This window comes from Rhododendron vialii, chromosome 3a (assembly GCF_030253575.1).
Source record: "Rhododendron vialii isolate Sample 1 chromosome 3a, ASM3025357v1".
Taxonomy (NCBI): Eukaryota; Viridiplantae; Streptophyta; class Magnoliopsida; order Ericales; family Ericaceae; genus Rhododendron; species Rhododendron vialii.
The window spans coordinates 1,797,110-1,815,435 of record NC_080559.1 but is presented as its reverse complement, the minus strand read 5'-3'; the positions used below and the strand labels follow the sequence as shown (position 1 = coordinate 1,815,435).

Sequence of the window (18,326 nt, the reverse complement as noted above, 5' to 3'; positions counted from 1 at the left end):
ACCATAAACAAGTTTAAGCAAAATGAGCACAACCCATTTGGTCTAGAGCATCCATACATTGATAATTTTCATGATATCATAATTACATTAGCATGAAGATCCATAACATACATAACTTATGTACATCACTTTGCAAAAAATATATGCACCCTTGATCATAAGGGAAACAAGTACAAACACGTCCAAAAATACAAGTCTTCTTTCTACTTCCATTCTATATGCAAAACGATGCCATGAAGCCCAAACTTGCACAAAACATTGCACCTATAAGCTATTGTACTTCATCACCTGAAATTGGTAATTAAACCGTCAGCTGAAAGCTCAGTGAGTAAAGCTCATACTCTAATTTGGGTTTTGAATATTCAACTCACATATAGCACACTAGTTAAGAACATTTAAAAGAAATCCAAAAGATATTTTACATGGCAGCATAAAGTACTCAAACACATTGATATACCCAATACTACCAAGCTTACCACATACATATACATACATGACACATATCGGGATCCCGGCCGATTATTGGTACCCATCGGCAAAGGCACATACATGGATATTATGGAACCCTCCAGGAAGGGCACATACTGGATATTATAGAACCCTCCAGAAGGGCACATAATGCTAGCTATTATGGAACCCACTAGCGGGCACATACGGTATAAAGCAAAGACATGGATTACACACTTCATAGACTAAGACTTATAACATACACGGACTTGTAACATCTTACAAAGCACATTGAAAACCATTCCACATTATACCATAACGCTCAAATCACGTAGACATATTACTTCATAGCATTGGAAAACCAAACCACACTTCATAGAAAAAGAAGTTCATAAAATTTCCCATTTCAAAGTATGAGATTACTCACCTTCCTTTGCACTTCAACTAAACATCAACTTGTATCCCTTGTATCCTTCGCTTGATCACCAAATCATCTTTTAGGTTTAAACCATGGATTGAGAGAGCTTCAAACACTTGGGTGAGAGATGGATTTGAGACTGAATCTTGCTCCAAGAACTTGATTGAACCCTAGAATCAAAACCCTAGAAGAAGAAGATGGAGAGACTTCTTGATTTTTTTCCTTGAGAGGAGTGAGAGAGGGAGAGGACGTTGGAAGAGTGAGGGGGTGGGGCTGATATTTTTTTCCCTTCTCTACGTCTGGATTTTTCTAGAAAAAGGGTGGTTTAATTATCAAATGAACCCTCACATAACATTCTCTTCAAAGAAGGACCCAATAATATTTTCACATTGACCCATAACCTTATTTTATGAATCTCTATGTTTTGTCTTAGGAATTTGACTCATAACACATAAATCATATACATGGCATATAATTCAAATATAATTCGTTTGCGTCTCATAGCACATAAAGGACAAGTAAGCACTTAAAATCACATAATTTAACATCTATGATTAACTTATACTTAAATAAGCATGATTAGCATAATTAAACATCTTGGGTGTTACATTCTTCCCCCCTTAAAAGAGTTTGGTCCCCAAACTAGCGTACCTTAGGTCTCAAATAAATGAGGATATTTCTCTCGAATCTCGTCCTCTCTTTCCCACGTAGCTTCCTCCACGAGATGATTTCTCCATAGTATTTTTACCAAAGGAATCGTCTTGTTTCGCAATACTTGATCTCGTCGGTCCAAAATCTCAACCGGTTGCTCAACATAACTCACGTCATCAAGAATTTCCAGTGGCTCATATTCCAAAACATGACTTGGATCATATACATACTTCTTCAACATAGATACATGAAAAACATTATGCACATTCGCCAATCCCGGGGGTAATGCAAGTCGGTAAGCCACCGGTCCAATTCGTTCCAATATTTCAAATGGGCCAATGTATCTAGGACTTAACTTTCCCTTCGTCCCAAAACGATAAACTCCCTTTTTTGGTGACACTTTAAGGAACACGTGATCCCCAACCTGAAACTCCAAATCCCTCCGTCGATTGTCAACATAGCTCTTTTGTCTACTTTGTGCGGTTTGCAATCTTTGTTGAATCAACTTGATCTTATCTGTGGTAGTCTTTACCAACTCTGGTCCAATCAACTTCCTTTCTCCCACTTCCGTCCAACAAACAGGAGTTCTACAACGTCTTCCGTACAATGCTTCAAAAGGTGCCATTCCAATGCTCGAGTGAAAGCTATTATTGTACGCAAATTCCACCAATGGCAAATGTCTTTCCCAACTTCCCTTTAAATCTAGTACACATACTCGAAGCATATCTTCAAATGTTTGGATTGTCCTCTCACTTTGCCCGTCAGATTGTGGATGGAAAGCTGTACTAAACCTCAACTCCGAACCCATAGCCTTTTGCAAACTTTTCCAAAATCTCGATACAAATCTCGGATCTCTATCGGACACAATAGATACCGGAGCACCATGCAATCGAATGATCTCCTTAATATATAACAATGCAAGTTTCTCCAATGAAAAAGTTATCGCCATAGGTAGAAAATGTGCAGATTTAGTTAACCGATCCACAATCACCCAAATGGAATCATTACCGTTTGGAGTTCTTGGCAATCCCACAACAAAGTCCATAGCTATATGCTCCCACTTCCATTCTGGAATAGACAAAGGCTGAAGCAACCCTGCTGGATTTTGATGTTTGATCTTGACTTGTTGACATGGCAAGCACCGCGATACATAATCTGCTATTTCCATTTTCATGCCTGGCCACCAATACAATTCCCTCAAATCTTGGTACATTTTGGTACATCCTGGATGAGCTGCGAATCGTGAGTTATGCGCATCTTCTAAAAGCCGCTTCTTGACATCTGCATCATTGGGTACACATATTCTCTCACGAAATTTCAATATGTCTCCTTGAAGCAAGAAATCAGGCCTCTTACCTTTACCCATCTCCTTACAAATATTTATCAGACTTTCATCTTCTTTTTGGGCTAACTTAATTTGCTCAACCAAGATAGGTTGAATGGTCAAACTCATAAGAATAGAACTTCTTTCATGTGTAACCACTTCAATCTCCAACTCTTCTAGCTCTTTAATCAATTTGGGCTGCGCGGTAATCAAATAAGCTAGACTTCCCGAAGACTTCCTACTTAAGGCATCAGCGACCACATTAGCTTTACCGGGGTGATAATTTATGCTCAAGTCATAATCTTTCATCAACTCCAACCATCTTCTTTGTCTCAAATTTAACTCTTTTTGCGTAAATAGGTACTTTAAGCTCTTATGATCCGTGAAGATTTGACATGTCTCACCGTACAAATAATGTCTCCAAATTTTCAAAGCAAAAATCACTGCTGCCAACTCTAGATCATGTGTAGGATAGTTTCTCTCATATGGCTTCAATTGTCGAGAGGCATAAGCAACTACCTTATCATTTTGCATTAGCACACAACCCAATCCCTTATGTGATGCATCGCTGTAGATTACAAACCCACCTGAACCTGAAGGAATAGTTAACACCGGGGCCGTAACGAGTCGATGTTTCAGCTCTTGAAAACTTTGCTCACATTCGTCATTCCACTTAAATGCAACATGTTTCTGCATCAATCTTGTCATAGGCAATGCTATCTTTGAAAAATCCTTTACAAACTTACGGTAGTAGCCTGCTAACCCCAAGAAACTCCGTATTTCTGTCACTGTAGTGGGTCTGGGCCAATTCATTACTGCTTCAACTTTATTTGGATCCACTGAGATACCATCCTTTGATACAACGTGGCCAAGGAAAGCAATACTAGTAAGCCAAAATTCACATTTCTTAAATTTAGCATACAACTCCTTCTCTCTGAGAGTTTGCAACACTATCCTCAAATGTTCCTCATGTTCTTCCATACTTTTGGAGTACACTAATATATCATCAATAAAGACAATCACAAAAGTGTCCAAGTACGGCTTGAAAATTCGATTCATTAAATCCATAAAAGCAGCTGGTGCATTTGTTAACCCAAAAGGCATAACCAAAAACTCATAATGCCCGTACCTTGTTCTGAATGCAGTTTTGGAAACATCCTCTGTCTTCACCTTCAATTGATGATACCCTGACCGAAGGTCAATTTTGGAAAACACTTGTGCACCTTGCAATTGATCAAGCAAATCATCAATTCTGGGTAGTGGATACTTGTTCTTGATTGTCACTTTATTGAGCTCTCGATAATCCACGCAAAGCCTCATAGTACCATCTTTCTTCTTCACAAATAACACCGGTGCACCCCATGGAGATATACTTGGTTGGATAAATTTCTTATCTAACAACTCTTGAAGTTGTGCCTTCAACTCTTTCAACTCAACCGGAGCCATTCGATATGGAGTCTTTGAAATTGGTTGGGTCCCGGGAAGAACATCTATGGAAAAATCAATCTCTCGATCCGAAGGCAAACCTGGCAAATCCTCAGGAAATACATCTGGAAAATCTTTCACCACAGGAATATCACATACATCAAGCTCTTTAGATCGTGTATCAATGATACTAACTAAATACCCTTGACATTTCTTTCTAAGCAAACAACGGGCATGCATGGCTGAAATAAGGTAAGGGGGTGACACAACTCCTTTTCCTTGAAAAACAAGGTCACTTTGAGATGGATATTTAAATATGACTTTCTTCTCTACACAATCAATTGATGCATAATGCTTAGTCAACCAATCCATACCCAGTATAACATCAAAATCTCGAATATCAAGAGGAATCAAATCAACAAACATGGTAACTCCTCCTACCATGATATCACATGCTTTGTATATAGAAGTGCTGGACATGGAAATTCCCGAAGGAGTAGATACACATAGCATATAACCTAATAGCTCAAGAGGTGTAGATAGGCATGAGGCAAACCGATAAGAAACGAATGAATGTGTAGAACCCGAATCAATAAGAACATGAGCAGGACGACCACAAATTAACATAGTACCTGAAACAACGGAATTAGAAGCAGGAACATTTCCGGGTACCAAAGCAAACACCCTTCCTTGTCTCATTTGATCATTCCTTCCAATACTCTCCTTGCCCTTTGAAGAACCCAATGTAGAAACATTTTGTCTAGGTGCATTTCCAATCTTGTTCATTGGACAATCTCGAATGTGGTGACCCTTTTGACCACATTTGAAACATTCCCCCGAAAGTAGACGACATGGTTGTCCCGAATGGTTTTTCCCACATATGGAGCATGGTTGTCCATTTCCACCTCGCGGCATGTAAGAACCCACACTTGAACCCTTTGTGTTTTGCTTCTTGAAATTACTAGAGCCTTCATTTCGATTGTGAAAATTGATTGCGATAGTGAAATTGATTGCTCTCATTACTTCCGGCTCTCTTATGATCTCTTCTCTTTGCAAGCTCTTTTTCATCACTCTCCAATATCAAAGCCCTATCAAGAACCTCGGCATAGGTAGGTAACTTCAACAATTTGACTTTAGTTTTGAAATCATCTTTCAACCCTCCTTCAAATTTTCTTGCCTTCCTGTCTTCCGTATCAACAACATAAGTGGCAAAACGAGACAATCGAGTAAACTTTGCAGCATATTCAGTCACTGTCATGTTGCCTTGTTGCAAATTTAAGAACTCAGCAATCATTTGCTCTTTCACTGAAGGAGGAAAGTACATTGTATTAAAGACTTCCTTGAAACGGTCCCACTTCATATTTGGTTCACTCTCTTTGATAGTCAACCACCACCTATAGGCCTCATCAGTAAACATAAATGTGGCCAGCTTCACCTTTTCTTCTTCTGAGCATTCCATCACTTCGAAAATTTTCTCCATTTCAAGAGTCCATGATTGTGCAACCAATGGGTCTTCTTTGCCATCAAACGTTGGTGGTTTGAGCTTTTGAAACTGTTCAATGTGGGATCTCGTATGAGGAACTTCTGGGTGATGACTGTTGTTATTCTTTATCACTTCCATCAACCCTTCTAACACCCTCTCCATCGTTGGAGTTGCGGAAGTGGCTTCACTCATGCTAGAATATTACACAAACAAAATTATATGCAAAACAATATTTATTTATTTATTTTAATAAACCAACAAGATAAGTATCACGCAATAATATTTACCAAATAACCACAATCATATTTGAACATGTATACAGACAAAACTTATATACACATCAGCAATACTTATTCATCCTAACTTTGTGCATACATAAATACAATCTCAAATATGATTCTAACTCACGTTCACTTAGGTCCAGACTAACACATGCTCTGATACCACTCTGTCACGACCCGCTATCCCTGGACCCCTTATAAGGGAATCACGGCCCGTGACCGGCCAACAAGGCCTTCTTACATAACCAAATGGGCTCAGAATAAAGTGCTCTAAATAAAAAAAATTTGAACATTTGCGGAAGCGATTAAGAAAATTTCACTTAAATTTGTGGGGTCTATTAATCAAAGTAACCATAAACAAGTTTAAGCAAAATGAGCACAACCAATTTGGTCTAGAGCATCCATACATTGATAATTTTCATGATATCATAATTACATTAGCATGAAGATCCATAACATACATAACTTATGTACATCACTTTGCAAAAAATATATGCACCCTTGATCATAAGGGAAACAAGTACAAACACGTCCAAAAATACAAGTCTTCTTTCTACTTCCATTCTATATGCAAAACGATGCCATGAAGCCCAAACTTGCACAAAACATTGCACCTATAAGCTATTGTACTTCATCACCTGAAATTGGTAATTAAACCGTCAGCTGAAAGCTCAGTGAGTAAAGCTCATACTCTAATTTGGGTTTTGAATATTCAACTCACATATAGCACACTAGTTAAGAACATTTAAAAGAAATCCAAAAGATATTTTACATGGCAGCATAAAGTACTCAAACACATTGATATACCCAATACTACCAAGCTTACCACATACATATACATACATGACACATATCGGGATCCCGGCCGATTATTGGTACCCATCGGCAAAGGCACATACATGGATATTATGGAACCCTCCAGGAAGGGCACATACTGGATATTATAGAACCCTCCAGAAGGGCACATAATGCTAGCTATTATGGAACCCACTAGCGGGCACATACGGTATAAAGCAAAGACATGGATTACACACTTCATAGACTAAGACTTATAACATACACGGACTTGTAACATCTTACAAAGCACATTGAAAACCATTCCACATTATACCATAACGCTCAAATCACGTAGACATATTACTTCATAGCATTGGAAAACCAAACCACACTTCATAGAAAAAGAAGTTCATAAAATTTCCCATTTCAAAGTATGAGATTACTCACCTTCCTTTGCACTTCAACTAAACATCAACTTGTATCCCTTGTATCCTTCGCTTGATCACCAAATCATCTTTTAGGTTTAAACCATGGATTGAGAGAGCTTCAAACACTTGGGTGAGAGATGGATTTGAGACTGAATCTTGCTCCAAGAACTTGATTGAACCCTAGAATCAAAACCCTAGAAGAAGAAGATGGAGAGACTTCTTGATTTTTTTCCTTGAGAGGAGTGAGAGAGGGAGAGGACGTTGGAAGAGTGAGGGGGTGGGGCTGATATTTTTTTCCCTTCTCTACGTCTGGATTTTTCTAGAAAAAGGGTGGTTTAATTATCAAATGAACCCTCACATAACATTCTCTTCAAAGAAGGACCCAATAATATTTTCACATTGACCCATAACCTTATTTTATGAATCTCTATGTTTTGTCTTAGGAATTTGACTCATAACACATAAATCATATACATGGCATATAATTCAAATATAATTCGTTTGCGTCTCATAGCACATAAAGGACAAGTAAGCACTTAAAATCACATAATTTAACATCTATGATTAACTTATACTTAAATAAGCATGATTAGCATAATTAAACATCTTGGGTGTTACATTCTTCCCCCCTTAAAAGAGTTTGGTCCCCAAACTAGCGTACCTTAGGTCTCAAATAAATGAGGATATTTCTCTCGAATCTCGTCCTCTCTTTCCCACGTAGCTTCCTCCACGAGATGATTTCTCCATAGTATTTTTACCAAAGGAATCGTCTTGTTTCGCAATACTTGATCTCGTCGGTCCAAAATCTCAACCGGTTGCTCAACATAACTCACGTCATCAAGAATTTCCAGTGGCTCATATTCCAAAACATGACTTGGATCATATACATACTTCTTCAACATAGATACATGAAAAACATTATGCACATTCGCCAATCCCGGGGGTAATGCAAGTCGGTAAGCCACCGGTCCAATTCGTTCCAATATTTCAAATGGGCCAATGTATCTAGGACTTAACTTTCCCTTCGTCCCAAAACGATAAACTCCCTTTTTTGGTGACACTTTAAGGAACACGTGATCCCCAACCTGAAACTCCAAATCCCTCCGTCGATTGTCAACATAGCTCTTTTGTCTACTTTGTGCGGTTTGCAATCTTTGTTGAATCAACTTGATCTTATCTGTGGTAGTCTTTACCAACTCTGGTCCAATCAACTTCCTTTCTCCCACTTCCGTCCAACAAACAGGAGTTCTACAACGTCTTCCGTACAATGCTTCAAAAGGTGCCATTCCAATGCTCGAGTGAAAGCTATTATTGTACGCAAATTCCACCAATGGCAAATGTCTTTCCCAACTTCCCTTTAAATCTAGTACACATACTCGAAGCATATCTTCAAATGTTTGGATTGTCCTCTCACTTTGCCCGTCAGATTGTGGATGGAAAGCTGTACTAAACCTCAACTCCGAACCCATAGCCTTTTGCAAACTTTTCCAAAATCTCGATACAAATCTCGGATCTCTATCGGACACAATAGATACCGGAGCACCATGCAATCGAATGATCTCCTTAATATATAACAATGCAAGTTTCTCTAATGAAAAAGTTATCGCCATAGGTAGAAAATGTGCAGATTTAGTTAACCGATCCACAATCACCCAAATGGAATCATTACCGTTTGGAGTTCTTGGCAATCCCACAACAAAGTCCATAGCTATATGCTCCCACTTCCATTCTGGAATAGACAAAGGCTGAAGCAACCCTGCTGGATTTTGATGTTCGATCTTGACTTGTTGACATGGCAAGCACCGCGATACATAATCTGCTATTTCCATTTTCATGCCTGGCCACCAATACAATTCCCTCAAATCTTGGTACATTTTGGTACATCCTGGATGAGCTGCGAATCGTGAGTTATGCGCATCTTCTAAAAGCCGCTTCTTGACATCTTCATCATTGGGTACACATATTCTCTCACGAAATTTCAATATGTCTCCTTGAAGTAAGAAATCAGGCCTCTTACCTTTACCCATCTCCTTACAAATATTTATCAGACTTTCATCTTCTTTTTGGGCTAACTTAATTTGCTCAAGCAAGATAGGTTGAATGGTCAAACTCATAAGAATAGAACTTCTTTCATGTGTAACCACTTCAATCTCCAACTCTTCTAGCTCTTTAATCAATTTGGGCTGCGCGGTAATCAAATAAGCTAGACTTCCCGAAGACTTCCTACTTAAGGCATCAGCGACCACATTAGCTTTACCGGGGTGATAATTTATGCTCAAGTCATAATCTTTCATCAACTCCAACCATCTTCTTTGTCTCAAATTTAACTCTTTTTGCGTAAATAGGTACTTTAAGCTCTTATGATCCGTGAAGATTTGACATGTCTCACCGTACAAATAATGTCTCCAAATTTTCAAAGCAAAAATCACTGCTGCCAACTCTAGATCATGTGTAGGATAGTTTCTCTCATATGGCTTCAATTGTCGAGAGGCATAAGCAACTACCTTATCATTTTGCATTAGCACACAACCCAATCCCTTATGTGATGCATCGCTGTAGATTACAAACCCACCTGAACCTGAAGGAATAGTTAACACCGGGGCCGTAACGAGTCGATGTTTCAGCTCTTGAAAACTTTGCTCACATTCGTCATTCCACTTAAATGCAACATGTTTCTGCATCAATCTTGTCATAGGCAATGCTATCTTTGAAAAATCCTTTACAAACTTACGGTAGTAGCCTGCTAACCCCAAGAAACTCCGTATTTCTGTCACTGTAGTGGGTCTGGGCCAATTCATTACTGCTTCAACTTTATTTGGATCCACTGAGATACCATCCTTTGATACAACGTGGCCAAGGAAAGCAATACTAGTAAGCCAAAATTCACATTTCTTAAATTTAGCATACAACTCCTTCTCTCTGAGAGTTTGCAACACTATCCTCAAATGTTCCTCATGTTCTTCCATACTTTTGGAGTACACTAATATATCATCAATAAAGACAATCACAAAAGTGTCCAAGTACGGCTTGAAAATTCGATTCATTAAATCCATAAAAGCAGCTGGTGCATTTGTTAACCCAAAAGGCATAACCAAAAACTCATAATGCCCGTACATTGTTCTGAATGCAGTTTTGGAAACATCCTCTGTCTTCACCTTCAATTGATGATACCCTGACCGAAGGTCAATTTTGGAAAACACTTGTGCACCTTGCAATTGATCAAGCAAATCATCAATTCTGGGTAGTGGATACTTGTTCTTGATTGTCACTTTATTGAGCTCTCGATAATCCACGCAAAGCCTCATAGTACCATCTTTCTTCTTCACAAATAACACCGGTGCACCCCATGGAGATATACTTGGTTGGATAAATTTCTTATCTAACAACTCTTGAAGTTGTGCCTTCAACTCTTTCAACTCAACCGGAGCCATTCGATATGGAGTCTTTGAAATTGGTTGGGTCCCGGGAAGAACATCTATGGAAAAATCAATCTCTCGATCCGAAGGCAAACCTGGCAAATCCTCAGGAAATACATCTGGAAAATCTTTCACCACAGGAATATCACATACATCAAGCTCTTTAGATCGTGTATCAATGATACTAACTAAATACCCTTGACATTTCTTTCTAAGCAAACAACGGGCATGCATGGCTGAAATAAGGTAAGGGGGTGACACAACTCCTTTTCCTTGAAAAACAAGGTCACTTTGAGATGGATATTTAAATATGACTTTCTTCTCTACACAATCAATTGATGCATAATGCTTAGTCAACCAATCCATACCCAGTATAACATCAAAATCTCGAATATCAAGAGGAATCAAATCAACAAACATGGTAACTCCTCCTACCATGATATCACATGCTTTGTATATAGAAGTGCTGGACATGGAAATTCCCGAAGGAGTAGATACACATAGCATATAACCTAATAGCTCAAGAGGTGTAGATAGGCATGAGGCAAACCGATAAGAAACGAATGAATGTGTAGAACCCGAATCAATAAGAACATGAGCAGGACGACCACAAATTAACATAGTACCTGAAACAACGGAATTAGAAGCAGGAACATTTCCGGGTACCAAAGCAAACACCCTTCCTTGTCTCATTTGATCATTCCTTCCAATACTCTCCTTGCCCTTTGAAGAACCCAATGTAGAAACATTTTGTCTAGGTGCATTTCCAATCTTGTTCATTGGACAATCTCGAATGTGGTGACCCTTTTGACCACATTTGAAACATTCCCCCGAAAGTAGACGACATGGTTGTCCCGAATGGTTTTTCCCACATATGGAGCATGGTTGTCCATTTCCACCTCGCGGCATGTAAGAACCCACACTTGAACCCTTTGTGTTTTGCTTCTTGAAATTACTAGAGCCTTCATTTCGATTGTGAAAATTGATTGCGATAGTGAAATTGATTGCTCTCATTACTTCCGGCTCTCTTATGATCTCTTCTCTTTGCAAGCTCTTTTTCATCACTCTCCAATATCAAAGCCCTATCAAGAACCTCGGCATAGGTAGGTAACTTCAACAATTTGACTTTAGTTTTGAAATCATCTTTCAACCCTCCTTCAAATTTTCTTGCCTTCCTGTCTTCCGTATCAACAACATAAGTGGCAAAACGAGACAATCGAGTAAACTTTGCAGCATATTCAGTCACTGTCATGTTGCCTTGTTGCAAATTTAAGAACTCAGCAATCATTTGCTCTTTCACTGAAGGAGGAAAGTACATTGTATTAAAGACTTCCTTGAAACGGTCCCACTTCATATTTGGTTCACTCTCTTTGATAGTCAACCACCACCTATAGGCCTCATCAGTAAACATAAATGTGGCCAGCTTCACCTTTTCTTCTTCTGAGCATTCCATCACTTCGAAAATTTTCTCCATTTCAAGAGTCCATGATTGTGCAACCAATGGGTCTTCTTTGCCATCAAACGTTGGTGGTTTGAGCTTTTGAAACTGTTCAATGTGGGATCTCGTATGAGGAACTTCTGGGTGATGACTGTTGTTATTCTTTATCACTTCCATCAACCCTTCTAACACCCTCTCCATCGTTGGAGTTGCGGAAGTGGCTTCACTCATGCTAGAATATTACACAAACAAAATTATATGCAAAACAATATTTATTTATTTATTTTAATAAACCAACAAGATAAGTATCACGCAATAATATTTACCAAATAACCACAATCATATTTGAACATGTATACAGACAAAACTTATATACACATCAGCAATACTTATTCATCCTAACTTTGTGCATACATAAATACAATCTCAAATATGATTCTAACTCACGTTCACTTAGGTCCAGACTAACACATGCTCTGATACCACTCTGTCACGACCCGCTATCCCTGGACCCCTTATAAGGGAATCACGGCCCGTGACCGGCCAACAAGGCCTTCTTACATAACCAAATGGGCTCAGAATAAAGTGCTCTAAATAAAAAAAATTTGAACATTTGCGGAAGCGATTAAGAAAATTTCACTTAAATTTGTGGGGTCTATTAATCAAAGTAACCATAAACAAGTTTAAGCAAAATGAGCACAACCCATTTGGTCTAGAGCATCCATACATTGATAATTTTCATGATATCATAATTACATTAGCATGAAGATCCATAACATACATAACTTATGTACATCACTTTGCAAAAAATATATGCACCCTTGATCATAAGGGAAACAAGTACAAACACGTCCAAAAATACAAGTCTTCTTTCTACTTCCATTCTATATGCAAAACGATGCCATGAAGCCCAAACTTGCACAAAACATTGCACCTATAAGCTATTGTACTTCATCACCTGAAATTGGTAATTAAACCGTCAGCTGAAAGCTCAGTGAGTAAAGCTCATACTCTAATTTGGGTTTTGAATATTCAACTCACATATAGCACACTAGTTAAGAACATTTAAAAGAAATCCAAAAGATATTTTACATGGCAGCATAAAGTACTCAAACACATTGATATACCCAATACTACCAAGCTTACCACATACATATACATACATGACACATATCGGGATCCCGGCCGATTATTGGTACCCATCGGCAAAGGCACATACATGGATATTATGGAACCCTCCAGGAAGGGCACATACTGGATATTATAGAACCCTCCAGAAGGGCACATAATGCTAGCTATTATGGAACCCACTAGCGGGCACATACGGTATAAAGCAAAGACATGGATTACACACTTCATAGACTAAGACTTATAACATACACGGACTTGTAACATCTTACAAAGCACATTGAAAACCATTCCACATTATACCATAACGCTCAAATCACGTAGACATATTACTTCATAGCATTGGAAAACCAAACCACACTTCATAGAAAAAGAAGTTCATAAAATTTCCCATTTCAAAGTATGAGATTACTCACCTTCCTTTGCACTTCAACTAAACATCAACTTGTATCCCTTGTATCCTTCGCTTGATCACCAAATCATCTTTTAGGTTTAAACCATGGATTGAGAGAGCTTCAAACACTTGGGTGAGAGATGGATTTGAGACTGAATCTTGCTCCAAGAACTTGATTGAACCCTAGAATCAAAACCCTAGAAGAAGAAGATGGAGAGACTTCTTGATTTTTTTCCTTGAGAGGAGTGAGAGAGGGAGAGGACGTTGGAAGAGTGAGGGGGTGGGGCTGATATTTTTTTCCCTTCTCTACGTCTGGATTTTTCTAGAAAAAGGGTGGTTTAATTATCAAATGAACCCTCACATAACATTCTCTTCAAAGAAGGACCCAATAATATTTTCACATTGACCCATAACCTTATTTTATGAATCTCTATGTTTTGTCTTAGGAATTTGACTCATAACACATAAATCATATACATGGCATATAATTCAAATATAATTCGTTTGCGTCTCATAGCACATAAAGGACAAGTAAGCACTTAAAATCACATAATTTAACATCTATGATTAACTTATACTTAAATAAGCATGATTAGCATAATTAAACATCTTGGGTGTTACATTCTTCCCCCCTTAAAAGAGTTTGGTCCCCAAACTAGCGTACCTTAGGTCTCAAATAAATGAGGATATTTCTCTCGAATCTCGTCCTCTCTTTCCCACGTAGCTTCCTCCACGAGATGATTTCTCCATAGTATTTTTACCAAAGGAATCGTCTTGTTTCGCAATACTTGATCTCGTCGGTCCAAAATCTCAACCGGTTGCTCAACATAACTCACGTCATCAAGAATTTCCAGTGGCTCATATTCCAAAACATGACTTGGATCATATACATACTTCTTCAACATAGATACATGAAAAACATTATGCACATTCGCCAATCCCGGGGGTAATGCAAGTCGGTAAGCCACCGGTCCAATTCGTTCCAATATTTCAAATGGGCCAATGTATCTAGGACTTAACTTTCCCTTCGTCCCAAAACGATAAACTCCCTTTTTTGGTGACACTTTAAGGAACACGTGATCCCCAACCTGAAACTCCAAATCCCTCCGTCGATTGTCAACATAGCTCTTTTGTCTACTTTGTGCGGTTTGCAATCTTTGTTGAATCAACTTGATCTTATCTGTGGTAGTCTTTACCAACTCTGGTCCAATCAACTTCCTTTCTCCCACTTCCGTCCAACAAACAGGAGTTCTACAACGTCTTCCGTACAATGCTTCAAAAGGTGCCATTCCAATGCTCGAGTGAAAGCTATTATTGTACGCAAATTCCACCAATGGCAAATGTCTTTCCCAACTTCCCTTTAAATCTAGTACACATACTCGAAGCATATCTTCAAATGTTTGGATTGTCCTCTCACTTTGCCCGTCAGATTGTGGATGGAAAGCTGTACTAAACCTCAACTCCGAACCCATAGCCTTTTGCAAACTTTTCCAAAATCTCGATACAAATCTCGGATCTCTATCGGACACAATAGATACCGGAGCACCATGCAATCGAATGATCTCCTTAATATATAACAATGCAAGTTTCTCCAATGAAAAAGTTATCGCCATAGGTAGAAAATGTGCAGATTTAGTTAACCGATCCACAATCACCCAAATGGAATCATTACCGTTTGGAGTTCTTGGCAATCCCACAACAAAGTCCATAGCTATATGCTCCCACTTCCATTCTGGAATAGACAAAGGCTGAAGCAACCCTGCTGGATTTTGATGTTTGATCTTGACTTGTTGACATGGCAAGCACCGCGATACATAATCTGCTATTTCCATTTTCATGCCTGGCCACCAATACAATTCCCTCAAATCTTGGTACATTTTGGTACATCCTGGATGAGCTGCGAATCGTGAGTTATGCGCATCTTCTAAAAGCCGCTTCTTGACATCTGCATCATTGGGTACACATATTCTCTCACGAAATTTCAATATGTCTCCTTGAAGCAAGAAATCAGGCCTCTTACCTTTACCCATCTCCTTACAAATATTTATCAGACTTTCATCTTCTTTTTGGGCTAACTTAATTTGCTCAAGCAAGATAGGTTGAATGGTCAAACTCATAAGAATAGAACTTCTTTCATGTGTAACCACTTCAATCTCCAACTCTTCTAGCTCTTTAATCAATTTGGGCTGCGCGGTAATCAAATAAGCTAGACTTCCCGAAGACTTCCTACTTAAGGCATCAGCGACCACATTAGCTTTACCGGGGTGATAATTTATGCTCAAGTCATAATCTTTCATCAACTCCAACCATCTTCTTTGTCTCAAATTTAACTCTTTTTGCGTAAATAGGTACTTTAAGCTCTTATGATCCGTGAAGATTTGACATGTCTCACCGTACAAATAATGTCTCCAAATTTTCAAAGCAAAAATCACTGCTGCCAACTCTAGATCATGTGTAGGATAGTTTCTCTCATATGGCTTCAATTGTCGAGAGGCATAAGCAACTACCTTATCATTTTGCATTAGCACACAACCCAATCCCTTATGTGATGCATCGCTGTAGATTACAAACCCACCTGAACCTGAAGGAATAGTTAACACCGGGGCTGTAACGAGTCGATGTTTCAGCTCTTGAAAACTTTGCTCACATTCGTCATTCCACTTAAATGCAACATGTTTCTGCATCAATCTTGTCATAGGCAATGCTATCTTTGAAAAATCCTTTACAAACTTACGGTAGTAGCCTGCTAACCCCAAGAAACTCCGTATTTCTGTCACTGTAGTGGGTCTGGGCCAATTCATTACTGCTTCAACTTTATTTGGATCCACTGAGATACCATCCTTTGATACAACGTGGCCAAGGAAAGCAATACTAGTAAGCCAAAATTCACATTTCTTAAATTTAGCATACAACTCCTTCTCTCTGAGAGTTTGCAACACTATCCTCAAATGTTCCTCATGTTCTTCCATACTTTTGGAGTACACTAATATATCATCAATAAAGACAATCACAAAAGTGTCCAAGTACGGCTTGAAAATTCGATTCATTAAATCCATAAAAGCAGCTGGTGCATTTGTTAACCCAAAAGGCATAACCAAAAACTCATAATGCCCGTACATTGTTCTGAATGCAGTTTTGGAAACATCCTCTGTCTTCACCTTCAATTGATGATACCCTGACCGAAGGTCAATTTTGGAAAACACTTGTGCACCTTGCAATTGATCAAGCAAATCATCAATTCTGGGTAGTGGATACTTGTTCTTGATTGTCACTTTATTGAGCTCTCGATAATCCACGCAAAGCCTCATAGTACCATCTTTCTTCTTCACAAATAACACCGGTGCACCCCATGGAGATATACTTGGTTGGATAAATTTCTTATCTAACAACTCTTGAAGTTGTGCCTTCAACTCTTTCAACTCAACCGGAGCCATTCGATATGGAGTCTTTGAAATTGGTTGGGTCCCGGGAAGAACATCTATGGAAAAATCAATCTCTCGATCCGAAGGCAAACCTGGCAAATCCTCAGGAAATACATCTGGAAAATCTTTCACCACAGGAATATCACATACATCAAGCTCTTTAGATCGTGTATCAATGATACTAACTAAATACCCTTGACATTTCTTTCTAAGCAAACAACGGGCATGCATGGCTGAAATAAGGTAAGGGGGTGACACAACTCCTTTTCCTTGAAAAACAAGGTCACTTTGAGATGGATATTTAAATATGACTTTCTTCTCTACACAATCAATTGATGCATAATGCTTAGTCAACCAATCCATACCCAGTATAACATCAAAATCTCGAATATCAAGAGGAATCAAATCAACAAACATGGTAACTCCTCCTACCATGATATCACATGCTTTGTATATAGAAGTGCTGGACATGGAAATTCCCGAAGGAGTAGATACACATAGCATATAACATAATAGCTCAAGAGGTGTAGATAGGCATGAGGCAAACCGATAAGAAACGAATGAATGTGTAGAACCCGAATCAATAAGAACATGAGCAGGACGACCACAAATTAACATAGTACCTGAAACAACGGAATTAGAAGCAGGAACATTTCCGGGAACCAAAGCAAACACCCTTCCTTGTCTCATTTGATCATTCCTTCCAATACTCTCCTTGCCCTTTGAAGAACCCAATGTAGAAACATTTTGTCTAGGTGCATTTCCAATCTTGTTCATTGGACAATCTCGAATGTGGTGACCCTTTTGACCACATTTGAAACATTCCCCCGAAAGTAGACGACATGGTTGTCCCGAATGGTTTTTCCCACATATGGAGCATGGTTGTCCATTTCCACCTCGCGGCATGTAAGAACCCACACTTGAACCCTTTGTGTTTTGCTTCTTGAAATTACTAGAGCCTTCATTTCGATTGTGAAAATTGATTGCGATAGTGAAATTGATTGCTCTCATTACTTCCGGCTCTCTTATGATCTCTTCTCTTTGCAAGCTCTTTTTCATCACTCTCCAATATCAAAGCCCTATCAAGAACCTCGGCATAGGTAGGTAACTTCAACAATTTGACTTTAGTTTTGAAATCATCTTTCAACCCTCCTTCAAATTTTCTTGCCTTCCTGTCTTCCGTATCAACAACATAAGTGGCAAAACGAGACAATCGAGTAAACTTTGCAGCATATTCAGTCACTGTCATGTTGCCTTGTTGCAAATTTAAGAACTCAGCAATCATTTGCTCTTT

The 18,326-nt window shown here is 38.7% G+C and overlaps 3 protein-coding genes across 4 annotated transcripts; 1 reads left to right on the top strand and 2 right to left on the bottom strand.

Annotated features, from left to right (window-relative positions):
* The window catches only part of LOC131320819 (uncharacterized WD repeat-containing protein C2A9.03-like), a 154,593-nt gene that overhangs the window by 70,780 nt on the left and 65,487 nt on the right, over positions 1–18,326 (top strand).
* On the bottom strand, positions 4,937–7,497 carry LOC131320822 (uncharacterized). Of its 2 annotated transcripts, none has more exons than XM_058351701.1 (2): positions 7,254–7,497; positions 4,937–5,941 (listed from the first exon to the last, which is right to left on the bottom strand). In XM_058351701.1, the coding sequence occupies exon 2, from the start codon at positions 5,938–5,940 to the stop codon at positions 5,236–5,238; it is 705 nt and encodes a 234-aa protein (XP_058207684.1). In that variant the 5' UTR covers position 5,941; positions 7,254–7,497; the 3' UTR covers positions 4,937–5,235. The 2 variants fall into 2 exon arrangements, 1 of the variants encoding a protein (XP_058207684.1); XR_009198359.1 differs by lacking the exon at positions 4,937–5,941 and adding an exon at positions 6,521–6,667.
* On the bottom strand, positions 11,316–13,876 carry LOC131320821 (uncharacterized). 2 transcript variants are annotated; one of them, XM_058351698.1, is made up of 2 exons: positions 13,633–13,876; positions 11,316–12,320 (listed from the first exon to the last, which is right to left on the bottom strand). In XM_058351698.1, the coding sequence occupies exon 2, from the start codon at positions 12,317–12,319 to the stop codon at positions 11,615–11,617; it is 705 nt and encodes a 234-aa protein (XP_058207681.1). In that variant the 5' UTR covers position 12,320; positions 13,633–13,876; the 3' UTR covers positions 11,316–11,614. The 2 variants fall into 2 exon arrangements, 1 of the variants encoding a protein (XP_058207681.1); XR_009198358.1 differs by lacking the exon at positions 11,316–12,320 and adding an exon at positions 12,900–13,046.